The 13,822-nt window shown below is 40.2% G+C and overlaps 1 protein-coding gene across 1 annotated transcript in view; it reads left to right on the forward strand.

The window, feature by feature from the left end:
• DMGDH (dimethylglycine dehydrogenase) overlaps positions 1-13,822 on the forward strand; it is a 162,224-nt gene that overhangs the window by 81,580 nt on the left and 66,822 nt on the right. Inside the window, exons 12-13 of the mRNA XM_030193235.1 lie at positions 1,003-1,220; positions 6,614-6,771. Of these exons, the coding sequence (XP_030049095.1) occupies positions 1,003-1,220; positions 6,614-6,771 (376 nt within the window). The remainder of the gene's footprint in view (positions 1-1,002; positions 1,221-6,613; positions 6,772-13,822) is intronic.

The raw sequence follows: 13,822 nt of genomic DNA on the forward strand, positions 1-13,822 counted from the left end.
ATTTTGTAGAGGTTAGAGTCTGACTGATTCACTGAGTCTGTGGACAGGTGTCTTTCATACAGGTGACCATTGCCGACAGCTGTCTGTCATGCAGGTAACGAGTTGATTTGGAGCATCTACCTGGTCTGTAGGGGCCAGATCTCTTACTGGTTGGTGGGGAATCAAATACTTATTTCCCTCTGCAGAATGCAAATAAATTCATATACTTTCCACAATGTGATTTTCCGGATTTAATTTGTGATGTGCTATCTCTCACTGTTACCAATAACCTACCCTTCAATTATGGGCTGCTCATGTCTTTGTCAGTGGGCAAACTTACAAAATCAGCAAGGGATCAAATACTTATTTCCACCACTGTATTTTGAACATGTTCATGCTTTTCTAATTGTTATGTAAGCCACATTGAACCTGAGTTCTACTTGGGCTAATGTGGGATATAAATGTCATAAATAAATACATTAAAAATATATATATTGAAATTTGAACAATGAACCTGAACAAACAAAAAAAATAAGTGAAAAATGATAAATTTACCATACATTATAATATGTTTTTATTTTGAAGCTGAAGTTGGAGTCAGTATATTATTACCGACTCCGACCACTCAAAATTGCCATGACTCAACTCTGACTCCACAGCCCTGCTTTGTGCACCATGTATTTAATCTAGATACAAATGTAGACACAGATGTACTAAGCATTTTCCCCACAGGCACAAAATAGGAAAAATCCTGTAGTACATTTTTTGTTACATTTGTACCCCGCGCTTTCCCACTCATGGCAGGCTCAATGCGGCTTACATGGGGCAATGGAGGGTTAAGTGACTTGCCCAGAGTCACAAGGAGCTGCCTGTGCCTGAAGTGGGAATCGAACTCAGTTCCTCAGTTCCCCAGGACCAAAGTCCACCACCCTAACCACTAGGCCAGTCCTCCCAGAGCTTTGTAATTCTTACTTCAGATGCAGAGTAATAGTTTGGCTAAAACAACTTAATTTTTATTGACAGATGGATAGAAGAGGTGGTAACAGAAGGTGGATACAGCGTAGAGATTAAAAATGTGACAGATGAGATTGGAGTTCTAGGAGTAGCAGGGCCACTGGCACGTAAGGTCCTGCAGAAACTAACGTCTGAAGATCTCAGCAATAATGCCTTTAAGTTCCTTCAATCCAAACCCATCAAACTTTCAAACATTCCCCTCACTGCCATTAGGATATCCTATACAGGTAGGAATTTCCTTATCCTCTGTGTTAGTGGAGCTCACATATAAATGACAAAAGGATATCATAGAAGAAATGTCCATTAATCTAGCAAAACCTGTTGAATAATCAAAAGCGATATTTTTTACAGCATAACAGTATAACATTTTGTATTTTTTACAGCATTCTTCAGTTTTGTGTAGTAGTCATTCTAGATTATGTAATATTTTCAAAATTATACTCCATTCCCCAACAGACAAATTGTGGGTAATTCTTCAAGTACAAACTTGCATATTTTTTGATCTTCAATCAAGGAGCCTCTGAGAAAGTGAGTGGTATAGTGGTAGTTGTCCTTAAGAACACTCCCTCACTGAGGTTGCAGGATAGCCCACCTTACATGTTAGAGGCCGAGTCAGAGGGGCAAGGCTCAGGCGAGGAGGTGATTAAATGCCCAAGAGACAGAGAGAGCAAGAGAGGCCTCGCAGCAAATGCTCTCCAGGAGAGAGAGAGAGCTCCTGAGAGCAGAGATCTCCTGGAAGGAGGATCCAAGGGAAGGAACCCTCCCTAAAGTGTAGCTGAGCTGCAGTAGTTGTGGGAGAAAGTCTCAGGGAAGTGGAGAGTAGCCCTGGCTCAGAGGTTTGTCTCCGGTAAAAGCCCAGGGAATGCATGAAAGAGGAACAAACAGATGAATGAACAAATGCTTACAGAAATTAGGAAAGCTGGAAATTGGGCAACATTATAATAATGGGTGATTTCAATTACCCCAGTATTGACTGGATAAATGCTACATCAGGAAGCGCTAGGGAGGTAAAATTCTTAGATGCAATAAATGACTGCTTCTTGAAGCAACTGGTTCAAGAACCGACAAGAAGGGAAGTTATTTTAGATCTAGTCCTTAGTGGAATGCAGGTCATAGTACAAGAGGTAACGTTGTTGGATCCGCTGGGAAACAATTATCATAACATGATCAAATTTGACCTGATAACTGGAGTGAAGTCACTAAAGAAATCTACTGTAACAGCATTCAATTTTCGAAAGGGTGACTATGACAACATGAGGATAATGGTTAAAAAGAAGCTGAAAGGGTTGGCCACAAAGGTTAGGACATTAAATCATCAAAGCCCAGACATGATGTATTCCATATATCAACAAAGGTGGAAAGAAGAGCAAACGACAGCCAGCCTGCTTAAAAGGTGAAGTGAAAGAGGCTTTTAGAGCCAAAAGAGCAACCTTCAAAGAATGAAAAAGGATCTGAATGAAGAAAATAAGAAGCAACATAATGCTTTGCATCTATTGTCAATCTAGATTCAAAGCATTGATAAAGAAGGCTAAAAGAGAATATGAAGGAAAACTTGCCGTGGAGATAAAAATTCATAGTAACACCTTTTTCAGATACATCAGAAGCAGAAAGCCTGTGAGGGAATCTATAGGACTGTTAGATCATGAAGGAGCAAAAGGGGCCCTCAGGGAGGACAAGGCCATAGCGGAGAGATTGAATGAATTCTTTGCTTCAGTCTTTACGGAAGAAGATGTAAGAGATCTACCTGTACCGGAAATGGTTTTCAAGGGTGACAATGTGAACTGAAAGAAATATTGGTGAACCTGGAAGATGTACTGAGCCAAATCAACAAGTTAAAAAGTGATAAATCACCTGGACCGGATGGCATACACTCCAGGGTACTGAAATAACTCAAACATGAACTTGCTGATCTGCTGTTAGTGATTTGTAACCTGTTGTTAAACTGATCCGTAGTACCTGAAGATTGGAGGCTGGCCAATGTAATGCTGATTTTTAAGAAGGGTTCCAGGGGTGATCCAGGAAATCACAGACTAGTACGCCTGACTTCAGTGCTTGGGAAAATAGTGAAGACTATTGTAAACAGTAAAATTACGGAACACATAGACAAACATGGTTTAATGGGACAGAGTCAGCATGGGTGCAGCCAAAGGAAGTCTTGCCTCACCAATTTGCTTCATTTCTTTGAAGGCATAAATAAACATAATAACATAGTAAGTGACCTCAGATAAAGACCTGAATGGTCCATCCAGTCTGCCCAACAGTCACATTCATTGTCAATTCAAGATTTAAATCAACAATGAACATGATATTATTTACTTGATCATGGGCTTTCTTTGGTGTTTCTGGGACACAGACCCATCTCTGTCCTAATGTTCCAACTACTGGAGTTGCTGTCAAAGCTCAAGTTGCCTTCTAAGCACCATTTGACATGCAAACACATATGCAACTCTCTAAGTTTTGTTTTTTATATCATTTTCCGCCACAGTTCTTCTTTTCCACCACCTCCCTCAGGAGGTCATTCCAGGCATCCACCACCCTCTCCGTGAAAAAGAATTTTCTGACATTACTCCTAAGTCTACCAACCCGCAACCTCAATTCATGTCCTCTAGTTAAACCACTTTCCCTTTTCTGGAAAATATTTGTTTCTGTATTAATAGCTTTAAACATCTGTATCATATTTCCTTTCTGGATAAAGGTGAGCCAGTTGATGTAGTGTATCTAGATTTTCAGAAAGCTTTTGACAAAGTTCCTCATGAGAAACTCATGAGAAAATTAAAGAGTCATGGGATCGGAGGCAATTTCCTTCTATGGATTAGGAATGGTTATTGGACAGAAAACAGAGGGTAGGGTTAAATGGCCATTTTCCTGAATGAAGGAGGGTGAATAGTGGAGTGCTGCAGGGAAACGGAATGACAAGTGAGGTGATTAAATTTGCAGATGACACAAAACTGTTCAAAGTTGTCAAAACACATACAGATTGTGAAAAATTGCCAGAAGACCTTAGGAAACTAGAAGACTGGGCATCCAAATGACAGATGAAACTTAATGTGGACAAATGCAAAGTGATGCACATGGGGAAGATTAATCCGAATTGTAGTTACCTGATGCTGGGGTCCACCTTAGGAGTCAGCACTCAAGAAAAAGATCTAGGTGTCATTATAGAGAATACTCTAGAATCTTCTGCCCAGTGTGCAGTGGTGGCCAAAAAAGCAAACAGGATGCTAAGAATTATTAGGAAAGGGATGCAAAATAAGACCAAGAATATTATAATGCCTCTGTATCACTACATGGTGCGACCTCACCGAATACTGTGTTCAATTCTGATCACCGTATCTCAAAAAAGATATAGCAGAATTTGAAAAGGTTCAAAGTAGAGCAACCAAAATGATAAAGGGAATGGAACTCCTCCCATACGAGGAAAGGCTGACATAGTAAAAACATAGTAAATGACAGCAGATAAAGATCTGTACGGTCCATCAAGTCTGCCCAACAAGATAAACTCATTTTACATGGAATGTGATACATTATATGTATACCCGAGTTTGATTTGTCCTTGCTTTTCTCAGGGCACAGACCGTAAGTCTGACCAGTACTGTTGTTGTACTAAGTTCTGAAGCTAATGTCGAAGCCCCTTAAAATCTACACTCCAGCCCACCCCTATCTATTCAGTCACGATCAGGGTGTAGACCGTAGAAGTCTGCCCAGCTCCTGTTTTGTTTCCCAATTACCGGCATCCCCACCCAATCTCCGCTAAGATTCCATGGAACCATTCCTTCTAAACAGGATTCCTTTGTGTTTATCCCACGCATGTTTGAATTCCATTACCGTTTTCATCTCCACCACCTCCCGTGGGAAGGCATTCCACATATCCACCACCCTCTCCGTGAAAAAATACTTCCTGACATTAGTCCTGAGTCTGTCCCCCTTCAACCTCAATTCATGTCCTCTAGTTCTACCACCTTCCCACCTCCGGAAAAGGTTCATTTGCGGATTAATACCTTTTAAATATTTGAATGTGTATCATGTCACCCCGGTTTCTCCTTTCCTCCAAGGTATACATATTCAGGTCAGCAAGTCTCTCGTACGGTTTGCAACGCAAATCCCATACCATTTTTGTAGCTAAGAGGTTAGGACTCTTCAGCTTGGAAAAGAGATGGCTTAGGGAGGATATTATTGAGGTCTATAAAATCCTGAGTGGTGTAGAACAGGTAGAATGAAACAATTTTTCACTCTTTCAAAAAGTACAAAGATCAGGGGACACTCAGTGAAATTACATGAAAATTTGTTTAAAACAAATAGGACAAAATATTTTTTTTTCTCTGAAAGAATAGTTAAGCTCTGGAATCCTCTGCCAGAGGATGTGGTAACATCAGCTAGCATATCTGGGTTTAGAAAAGGTTTGGACAAGCTCCTGGAGGAAAAGTCAATAGTCTGTTATTGAATGGACATGGGGGAGGCTGCTGATTGCCCTTGGTTTAGTGGCATGGAATGTTGCTACTAACTGGGTTTCTGCTGGGTATTTGTGACCTGGATTGGCCACTGTTAGAGGCAGGATACTGGGGTGGATGGACCATTGGTCTGGTCCAGTATGGTTATTCTTATGTTCTTAACTGAATACTGCAGAAGTAAAAACGTGTCTTTATTTGTTGTGACAACCCTGTGTGCTGAGCGGCCTAGCTGGAGCCAGGCCTGGACCTGTGAATGAGTAGTTGGAACTGCAATGAAGAAGCTAGAAGTGTTAAGAGAGAAGGGAATAATTGTGTTTGTTGCCAAGGAGAAAGTGAGCCTGTAAGAAGAACAGACTGTCATGCTTTAATTATTTTTTACCAGTAAAGTTTTCTTTTGATTTTTTTACTGAACTCTGCCTGTGAAGTTTCGATGCCTTTCTGTCGATCACATCACAGAGCCAAAGGACAAAAGTAGAACTAATTATAAAACATAAAAAAACAGAGAAACGTGTGTGAAAAAAGCATCAAACCACTCTCATTAATCCAATTAGAAATGTGTAAAATTTGGTATTTGTGGAATAAATAGATGAAAGTCTCCAAACGATTGTGTTTCAACATACAGTCTGCATCAAATGGGAACACCAGTTTGACATTTATTTAAATGTCCTGTCCTAATAACTGCCTTAATTGCCTCAGATTTCAAGACTCTTCTCCACACCCTGTTTGACCTCTTCCCTCACCTCTTGGTATGGGCACCACTAGTTATGAACCCTTGCCCTAGAGGGGTAGAGAAGTACTTACTGTACCTGAATGTAACTTGCCTTGAACTGATACTGAAAAAGCATGAGCTAAATCCAAATCCTTTCTTTCTGCCTACAAATTTTGGCCCCTGAGCATCAGAGTGTCTCACTGCACTATGCAGCCCTGGAATTCCACAACCCTTTTTTAAAATTTATAGATGAAGTTTGGACATGTATTGACTTACACCATAAAAATGTATCAGTTCAGTGTAGCAGGAAATTTAAGCAAAAGCACTTGTGCATTCATCACATGATGCTGGCCACTTAGTTTTTTTTTAATATTAACCAATCTATGGTTAACCAATGAAACCATTTCAAATCAGTATTTCGTAGCCAGTTCTAAGACAGGATTGTTTTTGGGTCTCTTCTCAGGTGAACTGGGTTGGGAGCTCTACCACAAGCGCCAAGATACTGCAGCTCTCTACAATGCCATAATGGAAAATGGCCAGGAAGAAGGAATTGACAACTTCGGAACCTATGCAATGAATGTTTTGAGACTGGAGAAAGCCTTTCGTGCCTGGGGAGCAGAGGTTAGACAGACATTCTAAGTCTATTGCTGCTTCCTTTTAACAATTTGAATTTTACTTAGTAATGGGAACAAGAAAAAGTTCAATGGAACGTTGGAGTGGTGTGTAGCATGGAAAACTTCACTGTGATCTAGTGTAGTCTGTAGCATGTGGTTAATAAAAATCCATTACCCTACTATCAATTAAGAGAACAAGAATGGACAACTCTTAAGCAGGAAGGAGTCTTGTCAATAAACATCCTAAATGTCCTGACAGTTGCCAGTCATTACAATAAAACAGCTGGACAAACTAGCAGTGTGCTTAGGTACCTAAGGAGAAGTGTCACTAGTAGAATAAGAAGGTGATATTGCCCTTGAATAGGCCACTAGTGAAAATCTCTCATGGACTATTAATGTTCTGGAGACCATACCTATATAAAGAGAGAATGGAAGTTGTTCAAATTAAAGAGTAGTAAATCACCTGGACTGGATGGCATACATCCATGGGTACTCAAAGAATTCAAGCATGAAATTGCTGATCTGTTGTTAGTAATATGTAACCTGTCATTAAAATCGTCCATATTACTTGAAGATTGGAAGCCAATGTGATGCCGGTTTTTAAAAAGGATTCCAAGGGTGATCCAGGAAATTACAGACTAGTAAGCCTGACGTCACTGCTGGGCAAAATAGTGGAAACTATTACTAAGAATAAAATTATGGAACACATAGACAAACATGGTTCAATGGAACAGAGTAAGCATGGGTTCAGCCAAGTCTTACCTCACCAGTTACCATTATTTCTTTGAAGGTGTGAATAAACATATGGCTAAAGGTGAGCCGGTTGATGTAGTGTATCTAGATTTTCAGAAAGCTTTTGATAAAGTTCCTCATGAGAGACTCCTAAGAAAATTAAAGAGTCATGAGATAGGAGGCAATGTTCTGGTGTGAATTAGGAATTGGCTATTGGACAGAAAACAGAGGGAAGGGTTAAATAGTCATTTCTCACAATGGAGGAGGGTGAACAGTGGAGTGCCTCAGGGATCAGTACTGGGACCGGTGCTATTTAACATGTTTATAAATGATATGGAAATCAGAACGATGAGTGCAGTGATTACATTTGCAGATGACAGAAAACTATTCAAGGTTGCTAAAACACGTGTAGACTGTGAAATATAGGAAGAAGACCTTAGGAAATTGGAAGCCTAGGCAGCCAAATGGTAGATGAAATTTAATGTGGTCAAATGCAAGTTGATGCACATTGGAAAGAATAATCCGAATGATAGTTACTGCATGCTAGGGTCCACCTTGGGGGTGAGCACCAAAGAAAAAGATCTAGGTGTCATTGTAGATAATATGCTAAAATCTTCTGCTCAATGTGCGGCAGCGGCCAAAAAGCAAACAGGATGCTAGGAATTATTAGGAAAGGGATAGTGAATAAGACCGAAAATACTATAATGCTTTTGTATCGTTCCATGGTGGGACCTCACCTTGAGTATTGCGTTCAGTTCTGGTCGCTGTATCTCAAAAAATATATAGCGGAATTAGAAAAGGTTCGAAGAGTTACCAAAATGATAAAGGGGATAGATGTCCTCTAATATGAGGAAAGGCTAAAGAGGTTAGGGCTCTTCAGCTTGGAAAAGAGACAGATGAAGGGAGATATGATTGAGGTCTACAAAATCCTGAGTGGTGTAGAAAGAATAGATGTAAATCGATGTTTTACTCGTTCCAAAAGTACAAAGACTAGGGCACACTCAAAGTTACTTGGATATACTTTTAAAACAAAAAAGTGGAAATATTTTTTCACTCAATGAATAGTTAAGCTCTGGAACTCTTTGCCGGAGGATATAGTAACAGCAGTTAGCGTATCTGGGTTTAAAAAAGGTTTGGACAAGTTCCTGGAGGAAACGTCCATAGTCTACTATTGAGACAGTCATGGGGAAGCAACTGCTTGCCCTGGGATTGGTTGCATGGAATGTTTCCATGAACTGATCTGCAAGGTACTTGTTACCAGGGGCGTAACCACAGGGGACCTTAGGGGCTGAGGTCCCCCCCATCATCCATGCATCCACTTCCTCTCTCCTCCCATTCAGTCTTACCCCATTTCTCTGTCCTTCCCCTCCCATCCCGTATTATCTGGATCCATTCTCTCTCCCCTTTCATGTACTGACGTCAAGCAGCACAATTTTCCTCCCTCCCTTCCTCCTCTTGTAGCTCTGTGGGCCTGCGCTAATAAATAATCAAAAGAATACATGTGGGACCGCAGCACTCTGCCTGCTACTACTGTTTCCTTTGCCAGCCCCTCTGTAGATAGAGAGAAGTTGCTAGATGGCGAGTGGTAGAGAGAGACATAGAGGACAGAGATACTTGATGGCAGAGGTAGAAAGAGAAGATTCTGGATGGCAGGGGGAAAGAGGAAACAATTATTGAAAGACTGGGAAAGAAGAGGAAAAAGAGTGGGAGGGCCAGAGTGAGGGAAAGAAATGGTAAGCTGTAGGAAGACACTGTAAAATGAGGGAGATTGAAATCTGAATTGATAGGCAAAAAAAAAACAAAGGAAGAAATCTAAAAGGAACAGATTTGGAGTTGGATGTAATGGAGTAGGTGAAGAAGAGGGAGATAAAAAAATGACCAATGGACAGGAGACCTTTGGGGGGGGGGGGGGGGGGGGGGGGGGAAAGAGTTAAATGAAGAAAGGAAAACAGTAACCAGAGTTTAGGGCTAACACAATTAGAAACATTAAATGGCCAGACTGCAAAGGTAGAAAAAATAATTCTGTTTTTAATTTAGGATGAAGAGTGTGGTAGCTGTGTTACTTCACTTTTAAAGTTAATAAATAGAAATAAAAGAAAAAAACGTAAAAGAAGGTGACACCTTTTTATTGGACTAACGACATTTTTTGACCAGCTTTCTTAAGCTAAAACCTCCTTCCTAAGTCAAGACGAGCTTACCATAACAGTGGTATACTGTTCAGACCCGAAGAAGGAGATTTTGGTGTAAGAAAGCTGGTTAACAAATGTATTTAGTAGTCCAAAAAAAACAAGGTAGCACCTTATTTTCCTTTTTCATTTTGGGATCTGTTTACTAAGCCGCGCTAGTGGCTTCCACGTGGCATTGCCAACACAGCCCATAATTAAACTGCTACTTCAAAGGTATTTTACCTGTTTTATTAATACAGCTTTATAAGACATTTATATTTGTTTTAAAACAAAGTTGAAGGATATGTTCCATTGTGGTAATTATTTTGCCAGATACTGTGATGTGTGTTAAGATGTTGACCAGACACAAGTCTACTATAATGGCAAAGTTTAAGTTATGGGATGAAGCTACTATATTAAAAAATGTTAGTGTTTCCAAAGTTTTCTTAAGTGTGTATGGGGTTATTGTTGATGCAGGACAGACTGTTTACTTAGAAATTCATTATCAAGTGTACTCTACGGCATTATTTAGTATATCAAGAATCAGTCAGACCTATATGCCGAGTGCCCCCCCCCCCCCCCCCGTTAACGCTGCCCTCTCCCCCCCCCCCCAAAAAAATGTCACTGGCTATGCCACTGCTTGTGACTTGACTTGGACACTGTTGGAAATAGGATACCGGGTCTAGATAGACAATTGGTCTGACCCTGTATGGCTACTCTTATTTTCTTATGTAAAGAAACACTGCCAAAATGGTCCTTGACCTCCAACACAAATCCTACACAGAGAGGCTGTGAATTTGAGATCATATGCCACATACCCTGACTTAGGCACCCTGATGTTGCATGATAGGCACCTATTTTGTCTTGGTGCCTAAATTCTGTTAATACAAGCGTAACTCGGTATTGGCACCTCTAATATATAGCCTGGACGTGCACCAGCCGTACAGCCAATGCAAGTGTGAGTGCCTAAATATGGCAGAGAAACATATACCTTACACGCCTATATCCTGCCCTTGCTCTGCAACTATGTACATCCCTATGAGGGAGTCTATAGGAAGCTACCACACCCCCTTAATAACATTCCTGTTCAGTGGCAGAACCAGCTTAAACCGCACATTCCCACCCAGGGGGGAAGTGACACAGGAGAGGCAGAGCCAGGAGGGCATGGTCCAGGGAGTATAAAAGCTCAGGGCACTGCTAGGTTGAGGAGCCCCAGAAGGAAGCAGGGAAGCCCAATGCATATGCCTCCACCACGGATGTGTGAACTGCAACTGCGTCAGTCAGGTAGGCCAAGTTCAACTTGAGATCTTGCAAAACTGTATCTTTGACCTGGCTGGATGCCGGCTAGCATATGTTATTTGCTAAATATTGTACTGGTACTCTGGGGACCCAGGCCAGAGTCAGGCGGAGTGTGCTGCCTTGCACACCATGGCCCTGCAGGAGCAGGCCACAAGAAGAGGTTCCTATATTTAAGGCCTAGTTTTATATTTATGTTCTCCCATACCTGTGAAACAAACTGGAACCTTTGCCCAACACCTTTAATAAAATATTTTTTTGTGTTCATCTTTAACCCATTGTGTGGCTCTGTTTATCAGGGCTCTGGGCCCGCCCTCTTTCATGTTACCACAGCATCCTTGCAAATACTCATTGTAGGTTAAGCAGATATTTGCAAAATAGTGCTTAGGCACCCTGCTAGCACCTTTGTGGCTGTGTGTACACATATTCATGTAAATACAATACAATACAGAGTCTTATATTCCACATCTTACCCAATGGTTTCATGTGGATTACACAATTTAAAAAGATAAGAGAATAATCATCTCTGATAAAATATTAAAGTAAATGCGTAAACAAATATCTCCTCAGCATGATACTGGAAAGGAAAAAGAGAAATCAATCTAAAAAATAAGTCTTCAACATTTTGCTAAATCTCAAGTAAGAAGATTCTTGTCTTAACAATGATGGCAACGAATTTCAGCACTTAAGAATCTAATAAGAAAAAGAATAAGTGTGAAAACATTTATAGCGTATATTGCACACTGAAGGGAAAAAAAAATAAAAGATTGCAGTTTCTGGTACGTGAACAACTAGACAAAGATAAAGAGAGCATAGAGCTAGAATCTAAACATATAGTATTCTAAAAGTGTTCTGCCCTGACTTGCATGGAGGCAGGTTGCCTGTTGTTTATATGTATATGTTGGACATTGTTTATATCAGACTGCATTGCCTGTAACAGTTTACAGTTCTTGTGCCTTTAAGAAAGGCAGGAAGTGCCTTTGGACTACAAATCTTAGTCTTCTTGCAGTGCTCTGTGATAGGCTGTTCCTGAGCACATGTCCTGTTCCCTATGCCTTATGGAACTTTTCCTACTGTCTGACCCTTGACCCTGTGTATGCTGGGTTGTAGCTGGCCCGCTTCTCTCTCCAGTGGGGTGGAGAGAATCTGTCTGCATGCATGCTTTCTCTAAGAACTGTAAGCTGACTTTCTGTACCTTGTTGCTTGCTCCCCCTTCAAACTTCTGTAATATCACCAAGTTTTTACCAGTTTAAAAGCATTTACAGCATCTACTCTCTCAGCTTGGCGACTGAGATCTCCCAGTTCCTCTTGTATACAGAGTGAGCTGGTGGAGAACAGATTCTCAGTTCTGCAAGGCAGAGAATCTTGCCCAGCACATCTAACTAAGTCATTTTCTTTTGTTTGAATTTGCATTAAAGAAAATTTTGGTTCAAGGGTTCTAAGTCTTCACAGTGATGTTCTGTACTCTGATTTAAGCTTCAGTCTATCACAGCCAATGAAACGGCTGAACAAAAAGCAACAGTAGCTATTTTAAAAATACAACAGGCTTTGACTGGGAGATAATGAAGCTCTATCAAAAAGGGAGTTGTCCTGTCAAAATGATAGGCACCAAAAATCAAATGGGCCGCTGTATTCTGTAGAAGTTGAAATCGAGAAAAAAAAAACATCCAAACACCAATATATAAAAGATTACAATAGTCCAAAGCAGAAATTATTATAGCTTGAACTAATAAAATCAATTGTTTCTGAAGAAAAAAGCATTTAACATGGTTAATTATTTTAAGCTTATAAAAGCTCCCTTAATTAATTTACTTAGTTGAGCATTCATCATCAGGTTAGAGTCCAACAGAACTCCCAGAATGCACAAAGATGTTTTTAACTTAAATTCCATGCCACCTAAACAAAATTTGGAAAATGGACCATAAACAGAAGGAGGGCTAATTCAAATCATTTTTGTTTTTTCTGGGTTCAATTTCAAATGAACCGACATAGCCCAGTCCTCTATCAAGGTAAGATTAGTTTGGAGTTGAGTCCCAACAGCATGAGCCGACATAGAAACAGTGATTAACAGAATAATATCATCCACTTATGAGAGGTAAGATAGCCCTTTAGCTTTTAATAAATTAGAAAAAGTTGAGAGGCAACAATACTTTCAGCAATTTTTGCAAACAATGAAATCCCAGCAATAGGCCGGTAATTTGATGGTTCCAAAAGGTTTGGGGCCCTATTTACAAATGCGCTCTAGTATTTTTAGCACATGCTAACCATGTAGATGCCAATAATATTCCTATGGGTGTGTACATGGTTAGCGCATGCTAAAAATGCTAGCGCGCCTTTGTAAACAGGGTCCTTTGTGTTGAATTTTTAGGAATGGGAGTCAAGATAGTATCACCAAGAGATCTAGGGTATGAACCTTGGATAAAAGACTCCACCAAAGTATTATACAACCAAGCTACAAATTCTGAAGGAGCTGAGTTATATAAATTGGAAGGACACACATCCAGGTGACCCTGAGATTTAAAGATTTGCGTATGTAATGCGCATGTAAAGGTGGTTGCCCAGTTTATAGATTTGCTCTTCACATGTACAACACATGTTAATTTTTTATGTAAGAGATTATGGTTAATTTATAAGGTCCTTCACATATCCATATGGAACAAGATTTAGTAAGCGTTTTCCTCAAAGGTACAAAATAGGACAAACCCAACAGTTCCTCACATAGTAGAGAAAAGAAATAGGGGTTGACATAGCACACCTTTGAAACTTTTGAACTTATGAGAAGTTAGTGAATGAACTGTAACAGAAATTGAAAACTATTAAGAAGTGGGAGAAGATGGTCACCAAATTCCTTTGCTAAAGGGTGGA

The sequence above is a fragment of the Microcaecilia unicolor genome, chromosome 2 (assembly GCF_901765095.1).
Source record: "Microcaecilia unicolor chromosome 2, aMicUni1.1, whole genome shotgun sequence".
NCBI classification, from domain to species: Eukaryota; Metazoa; Chordata; class Amphibia; order Gymnophiona; family Siphonopidae; genus Microcaecilia; species Microcaecilia unicolor.